This window comes from Arabidopsis thaliana, chromosome 3 (assembly GCF_000001735.4).
Source record: "Arabidopsis thaliana chromosome 3, partial sequence".
Lineage (NCBI taxonomy): Eukaryota > Viridiplantae > Streptophyta > Magnoliopsida > Brassicales > Brassicaceae > Arabidopsis > Arabidopsis thaliana.
In genome coordinates, this window is record NC_003074.8 from 22311683 (window position 1) to 22324336 (window position 12654).

The 12654-nt window shown below is 37.5% G+C and overlaps 4 protein-coding genes across 5 annotated transcripts; all 4 read right to left on the reverse strand.

Moving 5' to 3' along the window:
• Positions 1-575: 575 nt before the first annotated feature.
• On the reverse strand, positions 576-2745 carry EDA14 (embryo sac development arrest 14). The gene is made up of 9 exons (NM_115900.4): positions 2546-2745; positions 2265-2339; positions 2089-2179; positions 1811-1902; positions 1596-1689; positions 1423-1502; positions 1152-1232; positions 969-1068; positions 576-887 (listed from the first exon to the last, which is right to left on the reverse strand). Exons 2-9 carry the CDS (start codon positions 2318-2320, stop codon positions 795-797), a joined length of 687 nt encoding a protein of 228 aa, NP_191595.1. The 5' UTR covers positions 2321-2339; positions 2546-2745; the 3' UTR covers positions 576-794.
• Positions 2746-2954: 209 nt separating this feature from the next.
• On the reverse strand, positions 2955-4943 carry AT3G60370 (FKBP-like peptidyl-prolyl cis-trans isomerase family protein). 2 transcript variants are annotated; one of them, NM_115901.4, is made up of 7 exons: positions 4803-4929; positions 4620-4695; positions 4352-4536; positions 4129-4238; positions 3891-3999; positions 3700-3776; positions 2955-3440 (listed from the first exon to the last, which is right to left on the reverse strand). In NM_115901.4, exons 1-7 carry the CDS (start codon positions 4849-4851, stop codon positions 3318-3320), a joined length of 729 nt encoding a protein of 242 aa, NP_567098.2. In that variant the 5' UTR covers positions 4852-4929; the 3' UTR covers positions 2955-3317. The 2 variants fall into 2 exon arrangements, with proteins under 2 accessions (NP_567098.2, NP_001327191.1); NM_001340042.1 differs by having other exon boundaries at positions 2959-3440; positions 4803-4943.
• A 145-nt stretch (positions 4944-5088) lies between these two features.
• On the reverse strand, positions 5089-7946 carry AT3G60380 (cotton fiber protein). Its single transcript, NM_115902.3, has one exon. It carries the CDS (start codon positions 7460-7462, stop codon positions 5231-5233), a length of 2232 nt encoding a protein of 743 aa, NP_191597.1. The 5' UTR covers positions 7463-7946; the 3' UTR covers positions 5089-5230.
• A 951-nt stretch (positions 7947-8897) lies between these two features.
• HAT3 (homeobox-leucine zipper protein 3) lies at positions 8898-10979 on the reverse strand. Its single transcript, NM_115903.3, has 4 exons — positions 10490-10979; positions 9973-10331; positions 9809-9888; positions 8898-9415 (listed from the first exon to the last, which is right to left on the reverse strand). The coding sequence occupies exons 1-4, from the start codon at positions 10686-10688 to the stop codon at positions 9106-9108; spliced, it is 948 nt and encodes a 315-aa protein (NP_191598.1). The 5' UTR covers positions 10689-10979; the 3' UTR covers positions 8898-9105.
• Between the last annotated feature and the right edge of the window lie 1675 nt (positions 10980-12654).

Here is a 12654-nt window from a genome sequence, read left to right on the forward strand (position 1 = left end):
TAAACATAATTAATTATAAGTTTATTTTATATAGACAATTAATAGGTTTCTGAAAAATTGGAACTAATAACGCATATCATAAACATAGGGGTAACATTTGTGTCTTATGCCTTTAATTAAAATGACTTTATAATGTTTTCTGAAATTATTTAAGACTAATTGTTTTTTAGTAGAAATAGCAAATATCATAAGCCAGTGCATTTGTGTTATATGCCAAAGATGGCTGTTTTTCTTTATAAGTTAGGATTTGATTCCAAATTTAAACTTGTACTAAAACAGCAATTGTACCAAATCATTTAAAGTCCCATTGCTTTTTGTTTTCTTTCTCTCTTTACATAAGAGTAAATAAATAATAAATTAAAAAGGCTGAACCAATATTTTTTGAGTCTTTTAAGTAACAAAATCTAAAACTTAAACAAAAACCAAAATTTAAAAGCTGAGTAAGATTTGCGTATTTTTGGTAAAAGCCAATCAGAAAGAAAAGGGCCCATTATTTGCTATTTACAAACAGTCTTTTTGTGTATACCGAACTTTATCTTAGTGGTAAAATTTTGAAGTCTTCAATCTTCTATTTTGGATTCATGTGTTTATATTTCGTCAATCACATTAGTAAAACTTTTCCAGATACGCAACAAAGAGCTTAAAGTAAACAGATATTGTCCCATCCAAAATTGTATGTAAAGTTCTGCAGGTTCTGGAGATCAAAAAAACTATAATAAAACTGCCTGCTATATAAACTTTAATAGAGATCAGAAAAATGATGTCAAGCTACACAACCATGAAAGCTTTTCTCTTCAGCGTTTTCTATCGGCGCGCCATTTGTATACCGCTTTACCATTTGGATTGAGCAGCTCGTCATCACGCAGCTTCCGTTTGCGACCCTTTTTCTGTCCATTAAAAGAGTTTAATCAGAGATGGTCTAGTTGCATACCAAGAAACAGTAATGTGTTCGGGGGACTGATGATAACCTGTAACTCCTTCTGCATTGACATATCCGTGTATAACTTCTCCAAATCTTTAGCCCTGCTCTTCCGCCCCTCGAGGTCTCTATAGGACCTATCCATTTTCCTGTTTTAAGAAAATAGAATACAATGACTATTGATTGTCCGTTTGATACCTTTGAAAACATCTAATTCATTTCAGATACATACTTTTTAATATCTTTCGGAATCTCTACTGTAGAGATATCACTTTTGCTTCTACCTTGTACCTCCAGTTCTCTAGCCTCCTCTCTGATAAAGGAACAACAGAGTTAAAAAAGAAGATTATAAGAAAACACAAACAATGTGGTACCGGTAATGTCTTTTAAATGTTAAGGTAAGGAGGATCAAATTTTGCAGTGTCCATATGACACATTCAAAATGAATGAGAAAATCACGAAAGCTACACCAAGTAAAGAAAGGACTAAAAGTTGGGATTAACCTGTCTTCTGCATAGTAAACATGTCTACGGCTTGACTGATCCCCAGTACATTGCAGCGATGCAGTCAGCTTGTCAATTTTCTACAAAAGATAAGAAGGAACAAAGAGAAAAACTGGATAAATATGATCGTAAGCAGAAAGCTCTTGGGGTGTGTATGAGGAAAGATAACTTACGTTTTTCTCACTCTGCCATTTTTGGAACACATATCCAATATCTTGAGTCTTCATAATCATAAGCTCTTCCGCAGAGTATTTATTTACCTCATCTCTGAAAACAATAACTTTGTCAAAATTTACAAACCAAGAAGAAAACGAGAAACCATGAGAATAGCAAAAGAGATAATAGTGAAAAGCAAAAAGAAGAAAACGAAGAGTTTCGATATGCTTACTTTGGTCTATGACGTCCATCAACTGTTTTACTATTAATCATCTTAAAGTTGAATTCATCTGGATTCTTGAATGCAGCCTTCTGCCTAAGTATCTGCAGTAAAGTAAAACGGTGTAAGAGAAACTGAACTCCCAACGATTTAGTTTCTTAGCTATCTCACAGATATCATCAATCAATCCCGTAAACTAACAAATGTCTACTTGAAAGACTTTATTAACATAATCTCGACAGTATAATCATAGGAGAGATGGAATTGAAAACAGAGAGTGTAATAGTTACCTTTAAAGTTTCCTGCTTTTTGTGATAAGCATTAGCTCGGATAATATAATCCTTATGCTTCTCGAGGATGCCAAACCTCTTCCTCGCTTCCCTGATGATACGTTTAAAAATCCAAACTTTAAGAAGAGAAACGAAGAAAAGAACAAAAAGGACACCTGAGAGCAATAATAGCTTACGGTTGAGATCGCTCCTTATGAGCAGGCCGTGGAATAGCATTACGCAGCGACGACATGTTGGATTTGCTCTTGACGCTGCAATTTCAGTCACAAAACTGTTTAGAATTAAGAGAGCTTAAAGATGATCTTAAGCTACTCGAGCTCATCAACTTAACGAATTGAAACTGAAACCCTAATCTGAAGTATGAATCTAATCCAACAATGCAACATTCTCAAGTCTAAACCTAACTATGCATTCGAACAGACGAAACGAAAGAAAAAAAGAAGCCAAAGATTCTCACGTGAAATACAGGGGAACCCTAGAAATTAGACGACGCCGAGAAGAAAGGTGAAAAGTAGAAGTCGCCGGGAACACAACAAATTTCACCGATGACCTGAAACTTGGTTTCTGGAAAGGAGTAGAGAAGTCGGCGAGAAGAAGAGTTTAGGGTTTTTTGGGGATAAAGAAAACTCAAACCGAACCTTCTAGCTGAGACTAAGGGTTTAGTGGATACGTCGCAATTACTCATTTACCCTTTTTATCGTTTTAGTTGCTTTACTTGCAAATTATAGTTTCCACACATAAAATGTCTTAACGTCTTTAGATGAAAATTTCGTAATTAACTTTCCAAATGTGATGAGCATTGCACATCTACCGTTCCAAATTTCAATGTATCTTTGTACAATTTATTATTTGTTTGGGGTGTTTCATAAAGAGTGCCAAAATTTGGGGTAGAAATTATAAAACTAACGAAACAATGCATTGCTTTAACTTGACAAACGCACAGATACAGAGAGACAGAAGATATCAAAAAGCTCCAAACGCTTAAAACGTGATCAACAAAGCAACAAAAGTAAACTACGATTATGAAAAAGGTCGAGACTTTACATGATCTTTATCTGTCTCTCTATGTAATTGTGCATCTCTACATGAAACCCACAAGATAAATGCCTAAGCAAAGAATAATTGTTCTTTTTGTTTCTTTGTAGTTCTCATCTGCCGTGCAGATTTAGAGTATTGAAGATTGAAGAATGCAGGTTCATTGAAGCTTAGTGATGACCATCATTTGGAAGTTAACTGCATGTGACATCTGAGTAGAAACCTATTATAGTCCTCCTCTCACAATTCTGGATACTGAGCAACTCCACGTCGAAAACTTCAAATTGCTTCGAGCTGAAGAAGGTCGAAGGTCCCACCTGGTTAGAGCCCAATGAACTTTGTTTTGTCAAAAATATGATCGAACCAAAGTGAAGACAGTTTTTACACAGTACAAGTCTAATCTACATTGGTTTAGATATGTCCCTAAACGAGCATGCTCAAGCTAGTAATTCCATTTGAAACATTGTTGATAGAGGGATGGTATATTCAACGGAATGGCTCAGCAAAAGTTTACCACTAGTCAGGTTTACAGTTCAGACAAGTGTATACTTGTAAGGAACAAGTAAGAACACTAACCGGAGGTCCCAATTCTGGAGGGATTATAATCCTTCTTCGCCCACCGGGCTTCATGTCACGAATTCCCATTTCAAATCCTGCATCATCATTATCCATATAGTATTAAAAATCTTCAATATGTGTTTCCTGTCAAAGAAGATTCTTCATTAACATCCTACTACTAAAGAGCCAAGTTAATGTCTTCTACTTGCCTGGAACAAGTGCATTGGTTCCCATGCGGATTCTAGCAGGAGAACCTTGTATGTAAGTACTATCTATTCGCCTTCCAGACTCATTGTAGCCAATGTAGTGAAAAGTCACCTGTCAAAATAACCATAAAACTCAATGATATCTTCAATTCTATATATCCAAGTAAAGAGCATACCAATTCCATAAATGATCTAACTTCAGATCCTAAGTTTAACTAATCTAACATAGAGGAAGTAGTACCTGCTGACCATCTTTTGGGAAATCACCTTGACCAACATTGAAATCCCGATATATGAGGCCAGAATCAGCCTTGATGTAATTATCAGAAGCTAATACCTTAACCTCAAAACCTGCACTATATCAGCAAAAACATAAACACAAACAAAAGGACAATAAGTTCTCATATTCTTCTTCCACTCAAGAATGAATAATACTCAAAGAAACAGTGAATAAAAGCTTAAACCTTCTCTAACAAAGTTAGGAAACTCGTCAGGAGCATTGTTCTCTCTCTGTATCCTCTTGTTCTGTTCTAGTAACCGTCTCTCATCATAAGGACTCTTTGATTTAGTCTTCGCAGATGAAGACAACGCTGGTAACAACAAACACGGCGAAGCAACTAAAACATAAACAAGACTTCTCCGACTCAAGCTGCAATTAAAAGACCAAGCTTTATCTCCAGAATCAAACCAAAAAAAGGAAAAAAAATTATCTCTCAAGATTGCAAATTTTACCATTGGTCTTTTGGTTCTTCACTCAATGAACAACATACCGAGCGATTGCTCCGAGATAATGACAGTTTTGTTTCACCTATAAGATTTTATGGAACAGTTTTGGTCACTTAACTAGTCTTATGGAACCAGCTTACTGAATCGTAAGATCAATAAGAGTTTTGAGAGATAGAGGGAAGAACTCACAGAGAAATGTAAGTCTTGGAGAGAGAGGAGTTGATAGAATCGTCACCATTGCTTCTCCCTCCGGCGATTCCTGCAAAAATCCAATGTTTATCCTAAAGTTTAATTTTGTAGATAAATTACATTTTACACCATCCATTTTCAGTTTATTATAATTTGGACCCACAATTCCTTTTGTTACCAATTTATCCGTGTGGTCATTGGTCAAACAAAGTTGACGAAAACTTTACTTGTGGTCTTGTGGACTCTTAACCAACTTGGTATTTTTGGACAATGACTCCGAGCAAAATTTAATAAGGTTAAAAGTTCATTTTTATTCAACAATATAAACTTCAAACAAAGAGAGTGACAACCAGATTCTCATCAACAATGCCGATGAATTAAAATTACAATATTAATACAAGTAATGAGGCAATAAATGGTGGTGAGTGTCATCTGAATTGGCTGTTTCTGAAAATACCAGTGCCTCCTCCTCTAGGTTGTTCACCGGATATGAGTTTCTGCAACCTAATTTGTTCTCGGAATTTGGCTATGAACTCACCGGCTTTTCTATCAACCTCATTATGATCATGGCTTGCATTGCTTTGGCTTTCCCAAGCAGCTTCTTCCTCCTCTTCGAAAGTTACTTCAGGTTGCTGCTCGGCCTGGGGCTCTTCCATAGCAACCTCTTCTGGCTCGGATTTAGCGCGAGTTTCTGAACTTTTCTCCTGGTGTAGTACAATCGATAGTTCTTCTTGTCGTGGTCTTCTCGATTTCGTTCTTCCTCGGCTTTCTACTTTAGCTTCTGCCCGATCCTCAGATGAATCTCCATCTGTCTTTACATCTTTCCCATGACGATCAGATCTTATGGTCCTCACGGACTTTCCTCTCAGTGATACATTACTGGAAGCTCTCCAAGAACGTGGTTCAATTCTTGGACCGTCTAATTTCATTTCCTTGTCTTTACCAGGAAGGTCCTTTTTCCTGGACTTATCCGAATCCACAGTGTCATCCTCTAATTTTCTGGTGACAACATCCTTCTCCGGCAAAGTGTCACGTCCCCCTCGTGAAGAACGCATGGCGCGCCTTGAAGCTTTAGCATTTGTTGGTTGGAACACTACATCAAGAGCAGGAAAAGATTCACTGACCTTCTCATCTTTTGCAGAATCTTCTGCTGTTAGCTCCAAAGAGTCGTGACTCCTTCCCTTTTTGACCCTCAGATTGTTATGGTCAGCTTCCACTCCTTTCCTGATATTTTCTTCAAGCAAATGACAATTACTCTTTTGCTGAAGATCTTGTCTTCTAGTTGTGGAGTCATCAGCACCACCAACGGGAGATGAGATAGACTCAGGAGGATAGGATCTGCGAGACTTGTTCCCTCTCCGGGAACTTTCAGCTGCCAAATTAAGTGATTTAGATCCCCGTTCCTTCTTACTGAAGAATTCTGCTTTTCTGCCTCTGACTTTACTCCCCTCCAACTCATTTTCAAACCCCCGCCTTACATCTTCCTCTAACAAGGAACCATCACTATAATGCCGAGAATGTGACGCACGCCTGGGAGTATCATCGGTTACTAATTCTGGCGAACGTCTGCGAGTATCATTGGGCACTAATTCTGGCGATGGTGGAGATGGAGACAGTGAAGGTGATGGGGGCAAGGATGGCGAACTAGACCGTGATGAACTCTGGCGACTCTTCTCCTTGACCAACTCTTCCACATTTGAGTTTAGTGACTCTGCGGAAACAGATCGAGAAGGAGAGAATCTGTTCTGATTCTGGGATGCATAACTAGTTTGAGATGAAGAAGAACCAGTAGACCGAGAAGATATCGATTTAAGGGTTTCATCCACAGATATAGGCTGGAAATTTGAAGGATAGTTGTCACCGATTCCCATCATTTCAGGTCTAGCTTGCCATGGAACAGGTGAAGCCGGAGCAGCCAAGACCTCATCAAAAAAATTATCAGCCAATAATGACTCAGCTTCCGCATTAACAGCTCCATCACAGCTATCAGCAAAAGATTTGTCTTGAAGAGCAGCATTATCTCTCAAAGATGACCTTAACCTCCTAATAGGCAAGCCTAATGGCTGATGCACAACGTGACCATCAAGACCATAAGCAGGTCGAGCAACCACAACCTTAGACTTACCCTGGAAATACTGCGAATTCCAAGCTCGGACTTCATTAGTTTCACCAAATTCAGACGATTCTTCCAATTCGCCGCTTTCAACAACAAAAGACTCAGATTTCCCAACCACAGAAGCTCGAGCACTCACACTCTCATCACTCCTCACATCAACAAACTCACAAGAATTATCATCAAACTCTTCGTCAAAAACAGAAGAAACCTGGAAGATTCTAGATACATAAGACAAAGAAGACTCATCTACACGAGTCATCCTTAAATCAACAGCGGATTCAACATTCCTACGGCTAAACAAACCATAAGCAACAGCAATGCCGACGAATAGGAGATGAATCAGTTCCCAGAACTTAGTGAGCACAGTCTCACCGACGAAATCAGGAGCTTGAGAAGGGAACAACGGCAAGGCGAGGAGAAAAAGAGCGAATAGAACAGACTTACAGAAAAATCCTCCTCCTCCTATGGATTTATACCGAGGCTGTGGCGGTACAACGACATTCGGCGGAGAGCGGCGCTTGGTGTAGGGATTTGGAGACGCCATTGGTGATGATGAGAGACTCCAATTCGAGATCTCGAGTGTGAAATTGGATAATTAGGGATTTGAGAGGATTCGTTGGGTATGTGAAGGGAAGAAAGAAGACTTCGAAGCGACGTAAAAGACAGATCTAACCATTGAGAGAGAAAGAGTGAGAATGGAAACTATCTGCAGCAGCAGACCACCACCATAAAGCAAAAAGACGAAGCCGCTCACAAAGACCGTTGCCGAGATTTACGGAATTGACCTTGGCATTATTCAATCCAGAATTATACGACGTCGTATCGTTTGACCCCTTCCTAAACGCCGTCGTATCAGTTCTAGACGTTTAGGCTGTCCATTGTTCCTGCCTCCTGGGTTTTGAATAAAAAATTGTGTTAATAAAATTTGGTTAGAACATCTCTAAAATTTTCGATCTATTTGAAATCGAATCTCCAACTTGCAAGCTTCAGAGATTTTTTAGCTATGGGACCACTAGCCACATGATGCACTAATCCTACTTCACAAGTTTGAGACAGTGCTATTTTGTAATCGCTTCAACATAAGAATCATTGCATCAACATTTCATTTTTTCCAAAAATTTGAAGTAACGGTTGGTAATTGGTATGACGCTTTCATGGTTTCACCACACTTTATATAGTATTAATTTTACCTTGTAGTATTAATATTTAATAAAATAATATATTAAAAAAAATCCAGTTCGATTTGGTAGAAACTAATTTGGTTGTGATTAAGTTTGATTGGTATGGAGCGTATAGAACCAACCAGGGCTTATATACAAATTGGTTAACGCTCATTTTGATTTAACTGTCCACCTAAAGCCTATACTCGATAGCCACATGTGGGAAGTGGCATGCCTTCAAAGGCCCATTTATTAGTTTCTGTATAATTTTCTCTATTTTTGCCTCTGCCAAAAATTGAAACACCGAGAGATATCTTGGTCGTACCTCTCATTTTCTCTTTCTCTGTCGGTTGAGATCTTTTGACATAAGGGAAGAAAAAAATATCGTATCTTCAGTGTTCTGCAAGAGATTCTAATGGTCTGACTTCGTCTATGTGGACCCAAATATCTCCATATACATACCAAATGCTATGTTATGTCACGTACATGTCTCGATATTCGTATTGGCTAACATTTACTTATTACATATGCAAACAACACACGCTTGCTCCATCAATCATAACACCTTTCATTGCTTCTTTTTACTTTATACTTCTAACTAATCTTCTACTGTAATTAATAATCATCTTTACAAATCCCTTTCTTAAGTTCCAAGCAAAAGAAAGAAAACCCCAATTAAACAATTACAACTTTAATAAATGACGCTCTTGAAAATTAGTTTATGCACCATTCGTTATTATGATTCGATGGCCTTAAAATAGAACTCTGGATTTGGTGAAAAACAGATATGATGTAATCAAAATATATAACAATAAAGAATGATAGAACCTCTTATCTTTCCCCAAACTAATAATTGGACAATAATATTAGTAGATTTTCCATTATCCAGAATTCAGCTATAAATAGAAACTGAATAAAACAAAGGAAAGAAGAGCATGGGACCAACTCTTGAAAAGAACTTCCAAGTCCGTTCAACAATATAATAAAAACAAATCACCAAACCTATTATCTTTAGACTAATTAAACTCTAATGAGAACCAGCAGCAGGTCGTTGCCGTAGAGGCATGGCAGCCCACGGACTCATCGGACCCATCGGAGACGATGAATTCATCACAGGAGGAGCCACCGATGACGAAGATGACGTAACAGCGACTCGCTCGCAAGAAGGACACATTGTGAGAGTAGTGGGAGGTTTCATGTGCATGTATAAGTGTGGAGAAAGCTTTAAAGCCCTAAGCTCACTCACTTCCTTTTGCAATCTCCGATTCTCATCCGTTAGATTCTCGCAACATCTCTTAAGATATTCACAGTCTACTTCCGTTTGCTTCAGCTTCGTCCTATAAACACACACACAAACAGTCCAAAACATTAAAATCCGATATCCGGTTTAACTATCCGGGAAAGAGAAAACCCGAAGTACATTTGTTTCTTGTATTCGAAACTGGCGGTTATTGTTCTTGAACCGGAAAACTGAAAACACTTTAACCAAAATTTGACTCAAAAACAACATTGGCGGTTTTAATTCTTAAACCGGGAAAACTGAATAGCTTAAACCAAACCTCCTAATTTAAGACATGAGAGACCCATTAAAATCCTTTAGGATAATCTTATGGGTCATAAAATGGACCATTACACATATCACCATCATAGCAATAACTACTAATGTTTTATTTGTTGGACTATATAAAATTTACGAAAGTAACCCCTTAAAATAGAATAAAAATTTCTACCTTGCCCTTCGGTTTTGGAACCACACTTCAACTTGTCTCGTCCTCAGATTCAATTGCTTAGCCAAAGCCATCTTTTGCTTCTGCATCCAACAACAACAAAAAAAGTCAATGAAAAACATATAAAAAGTCAACCTATTGAAGAAAACTACGGAAATGCCACTGACCGGATTGAGTGTACTATGTTCTTTAAAAGTTTCTTCAAGAACCAAAGCTTGTTCTTTAGACAATCGGAGTTTCTTCCTCGAACTGTCATCTCCGTTCCCGCTACCGTCTTCATCGTCGCTACCACCGCCGAGCGAGCAAGAAGCTCTCTCAATCTCATTATCTTCTACTCTACCTCCTCCAACTGCACCTGCCGCAGCCATTAGCTCTCGCTCGCTCTTCTTCCCGCTCATCACGCTTGAGACGGTGCTGTTCGGAGACGAAACTCCGGCGCCTTCATCCTCCACGTCAACCACCACCGTCGATGGAGCTCTGTTCACGTCTATTCCCCGGAGAAACGATCTCATGTCCGAGTTTCTCTCTGCACGTTACGTTAATCACGCCAAATGATTAAAAATCACAAACATATCAAGAAAATTTTATCTATTATAGGATAAAGTGTAATAAAAAGATCGGATCTAAAACAAAGAAACCTATAATCTTAGACATGAATCTGGATTAGTAAAAGGAGGTAAATACCTGATGACTGAAACATGTTAATCCAAGTGTTCTGAATCTTTTGAGGATGGTTATAATTGCTCTGCTGCATATGCTGCATGTGTGATGAAGATGCATAAGAAGCCAGAGGCATTGGATTTAACCTCGAAGACGGGTCCTTTTGATTAAAACCTAAACTCAAGCTCAAACTTAGCCCCAATCCATCATCTCTTTCACTCATTTTTCTCAACCCCAGAAAGAAGAAAGAAGAATTCTGTCTGGGTGCTCAAGATTTTTAAGCGAGGAAATGAATAAATGACTCTTTCTCTCTCTCTTTCTTAAAGATGTTGTGCCACTGCCTCTACACTTGTGCAGCAGTACAGTTTCAAAAGATATGGCTTATATTTATTTATATATGCAAAAGAGTTTTTTCAGACAAAGAGATATGGGGTTGTGGGGAGGCTTAGGGTTTCAATGATGACTTGTGTCAGAGAGACCTCTGTTACCTCAATGATGATATATACTGCATAAAAACCTGCTTCCTTCTCTCTTTATTTTAACTTAACCATGGTTAAAATTAAAACCAGGAGTTATTACTTTCACCTCACATCCCTTTTCAACCATGGTTAATTGATTTATTATAAGAAAAAAAAAAGTCCAAGTCTCTTGTTCTTTCTCTATCATTTTCCGTTTGGTATATTGTAAGTTGTCACTATTCTTAATTACAAAATAACCTATGAGCGTTTTTCAAATATTATATTAGATTCTTATACATATGATAAACTCATTCACCCAAATCCATTCATGTGAGGTTTTACTAAATATAGATAAAAGCTGAGTTTCTACTTTAAAAGATACTAAAGATTAGTAGTTGACAATATAATTGAGTAGAGATTTTGTGTACCCGAGTTTCAAAGTAAAGAAAATGTAAAAGAAGCTCTTTTTCAAAAACACACAAACAAGCATAATTGGCTTTTTGTAATGTGGCTTTCATTACGAAAGCGGCTTTCTCGCTCGTTGACCGTTGACTGATTGAGAGGATTAAAAAAGCAGCGACCAGACGGTAAAATCCACGCGCTCGTGAGGGTGATCAAATAATGATATCATATCATAATAATTAATAAATCATCATCATCATCAGTATCATTATGAACATCATCATCATATCATGCCTTATTGTTATCATCATAACTTTACTTCTCCCTCTGACCATTGGGGTCCTACGTATCTCAAAAATAATGCAGCTTCGCTTTAATATTAGTACTCTTAAAGCATAATTTGTAGTACTGTATATCAAACCATATAATTGTACTTCCCATTTTAACATGGAATTATATCCTTAAAACAAATCTCACCCACTCTCCAAATTCACCATCACTTGTTAACTTGTTGGTTAGAAAAGGTTCTTTAAGTTAGCTTTATGGTGAATATGTTTCATCATTGGCATTCGATTATGACAACTATTTTTTTTTTTTTGAGAAAAGATCAGCTAAATTATGTTTTTCTTAGTAGTTTTAAACCATTCTATAACCTTTATTGGGTAAAATTATATAACCTAGTTACAAACCAAACTTTCTTAAAGAATGAAATGAATTATTATTCTTCAATGGGTTATTGTTAAAATGTGATTATGAGGATGTTGGAATAATAGGTAAGCGTGAAAGAATAGATACGCGCGAATGGGCGAGTGTGAGGTGGGGGGAGAATAAGGCGGTGGGCTCAAAATGGGTATGGAATCAGGAGGGGGCAGAGATACGGTGTCGTATAGATAGGTTACAGAGAACCTAAAAGCCCTAAACACTGCATGGATTTTGAGTTGTCTGCGAATCCAACATGCATTCCCATTCCATGCCTCCCTCCTTCATTTATTGTTCCTTTTTCCCAATGTGATACCAAAAGATAATTAACTTTCTCATTAATTTCATCTGTCAGTCAAACATAAATAAAAACGCACGACAAGTGGTGTTGGCTGATTTTTATGACTAATAAGAGAGTAATTAAATTACTATTTAATTAATGATGACTCCATATATGTTATTGATATTGCCATCATTACTTCTGCCTTCAGTCTCTTCAAAACTTTCAGCAGTTACACAGACAAGACAGGTCAGCTCTATTTATTTAATTTCCTGCTCGTGTTTAATTTATATGTTTGATTTTACATTTACACAGGAAACAATCTAAACATAACCCTTCTTCTCATTTAT

Bases quoted from the DNA above. Each gene is read 5' to 3' on its own strand.
- HAT3 (NM_115903.3), bottom strand. From the start codon at position 10,688: ATGAGTGAAAGAGATGATGGATTGGGGCTAAGTTTGAGCTTGAGTTTA. The intron at 10,332-10,489 runs GTATTTACCTCC...CGTAACGTGCAG, and splicing joins TAACATGTTTCAGTCATCAG to AGAGAAACTCGGACATGAGA. The intron at 9,889-9,972 runs GTCAGTGGCATT...TGTTGGATGCAG, and splicing joins AACATAGTACACTCAATCCG to AAGCAAAAGATGGCTTTGGC.
- AT3G60370 (NM_001340042.1), bottom strand. From the start codon at position 4,938: ATGGATGGTGTAAAATGTAATTTATCTACAAAATTAAACTTTAGGATA. The intron at 4,696-4,802 runs GTGAGTTCTTCC...AAAATCTTATAG, and splicing joins TCCAAGACTTACATTTCTCT to GTGAAACAAAACTGTCATTA. The intron at 4,537-4,619 runs GTAAAATTTGCA...TTTTAATTGCAG, and splicing joins GAAGAACCAAAAGACCAATG to CTTGAGTCGGAGAAGTCTTG.
- EDA14 (NM_115900.4), bottom strand. From the start codon at position 2,320: ATGTCGTCGCTGCGTAATGCTATTCCACGGCCTGCTCATAAGGAGCGA. The intron at 1,690-1,810 runs GTAAGCATATCG...TATTGTTTTCAG, and splicing joins GATGGACGTCATAGACCAAA to AGATGAGGTAAATAAATACT. The intron at 888-968 runs GTTATCATCAGT...TTTAATGGACAG, and splicing joins CAATGCAGAAGGAGTTACAG to AAAAAGGGTCGCAAACGGAA.
- AT3G60380 (NM_115902.3), bottom strand. From the start codon at position 7,462: ATGGCGTCTCCAAATCCCTACACCAAGCGCCGCTCTCCGCCGAATGTC.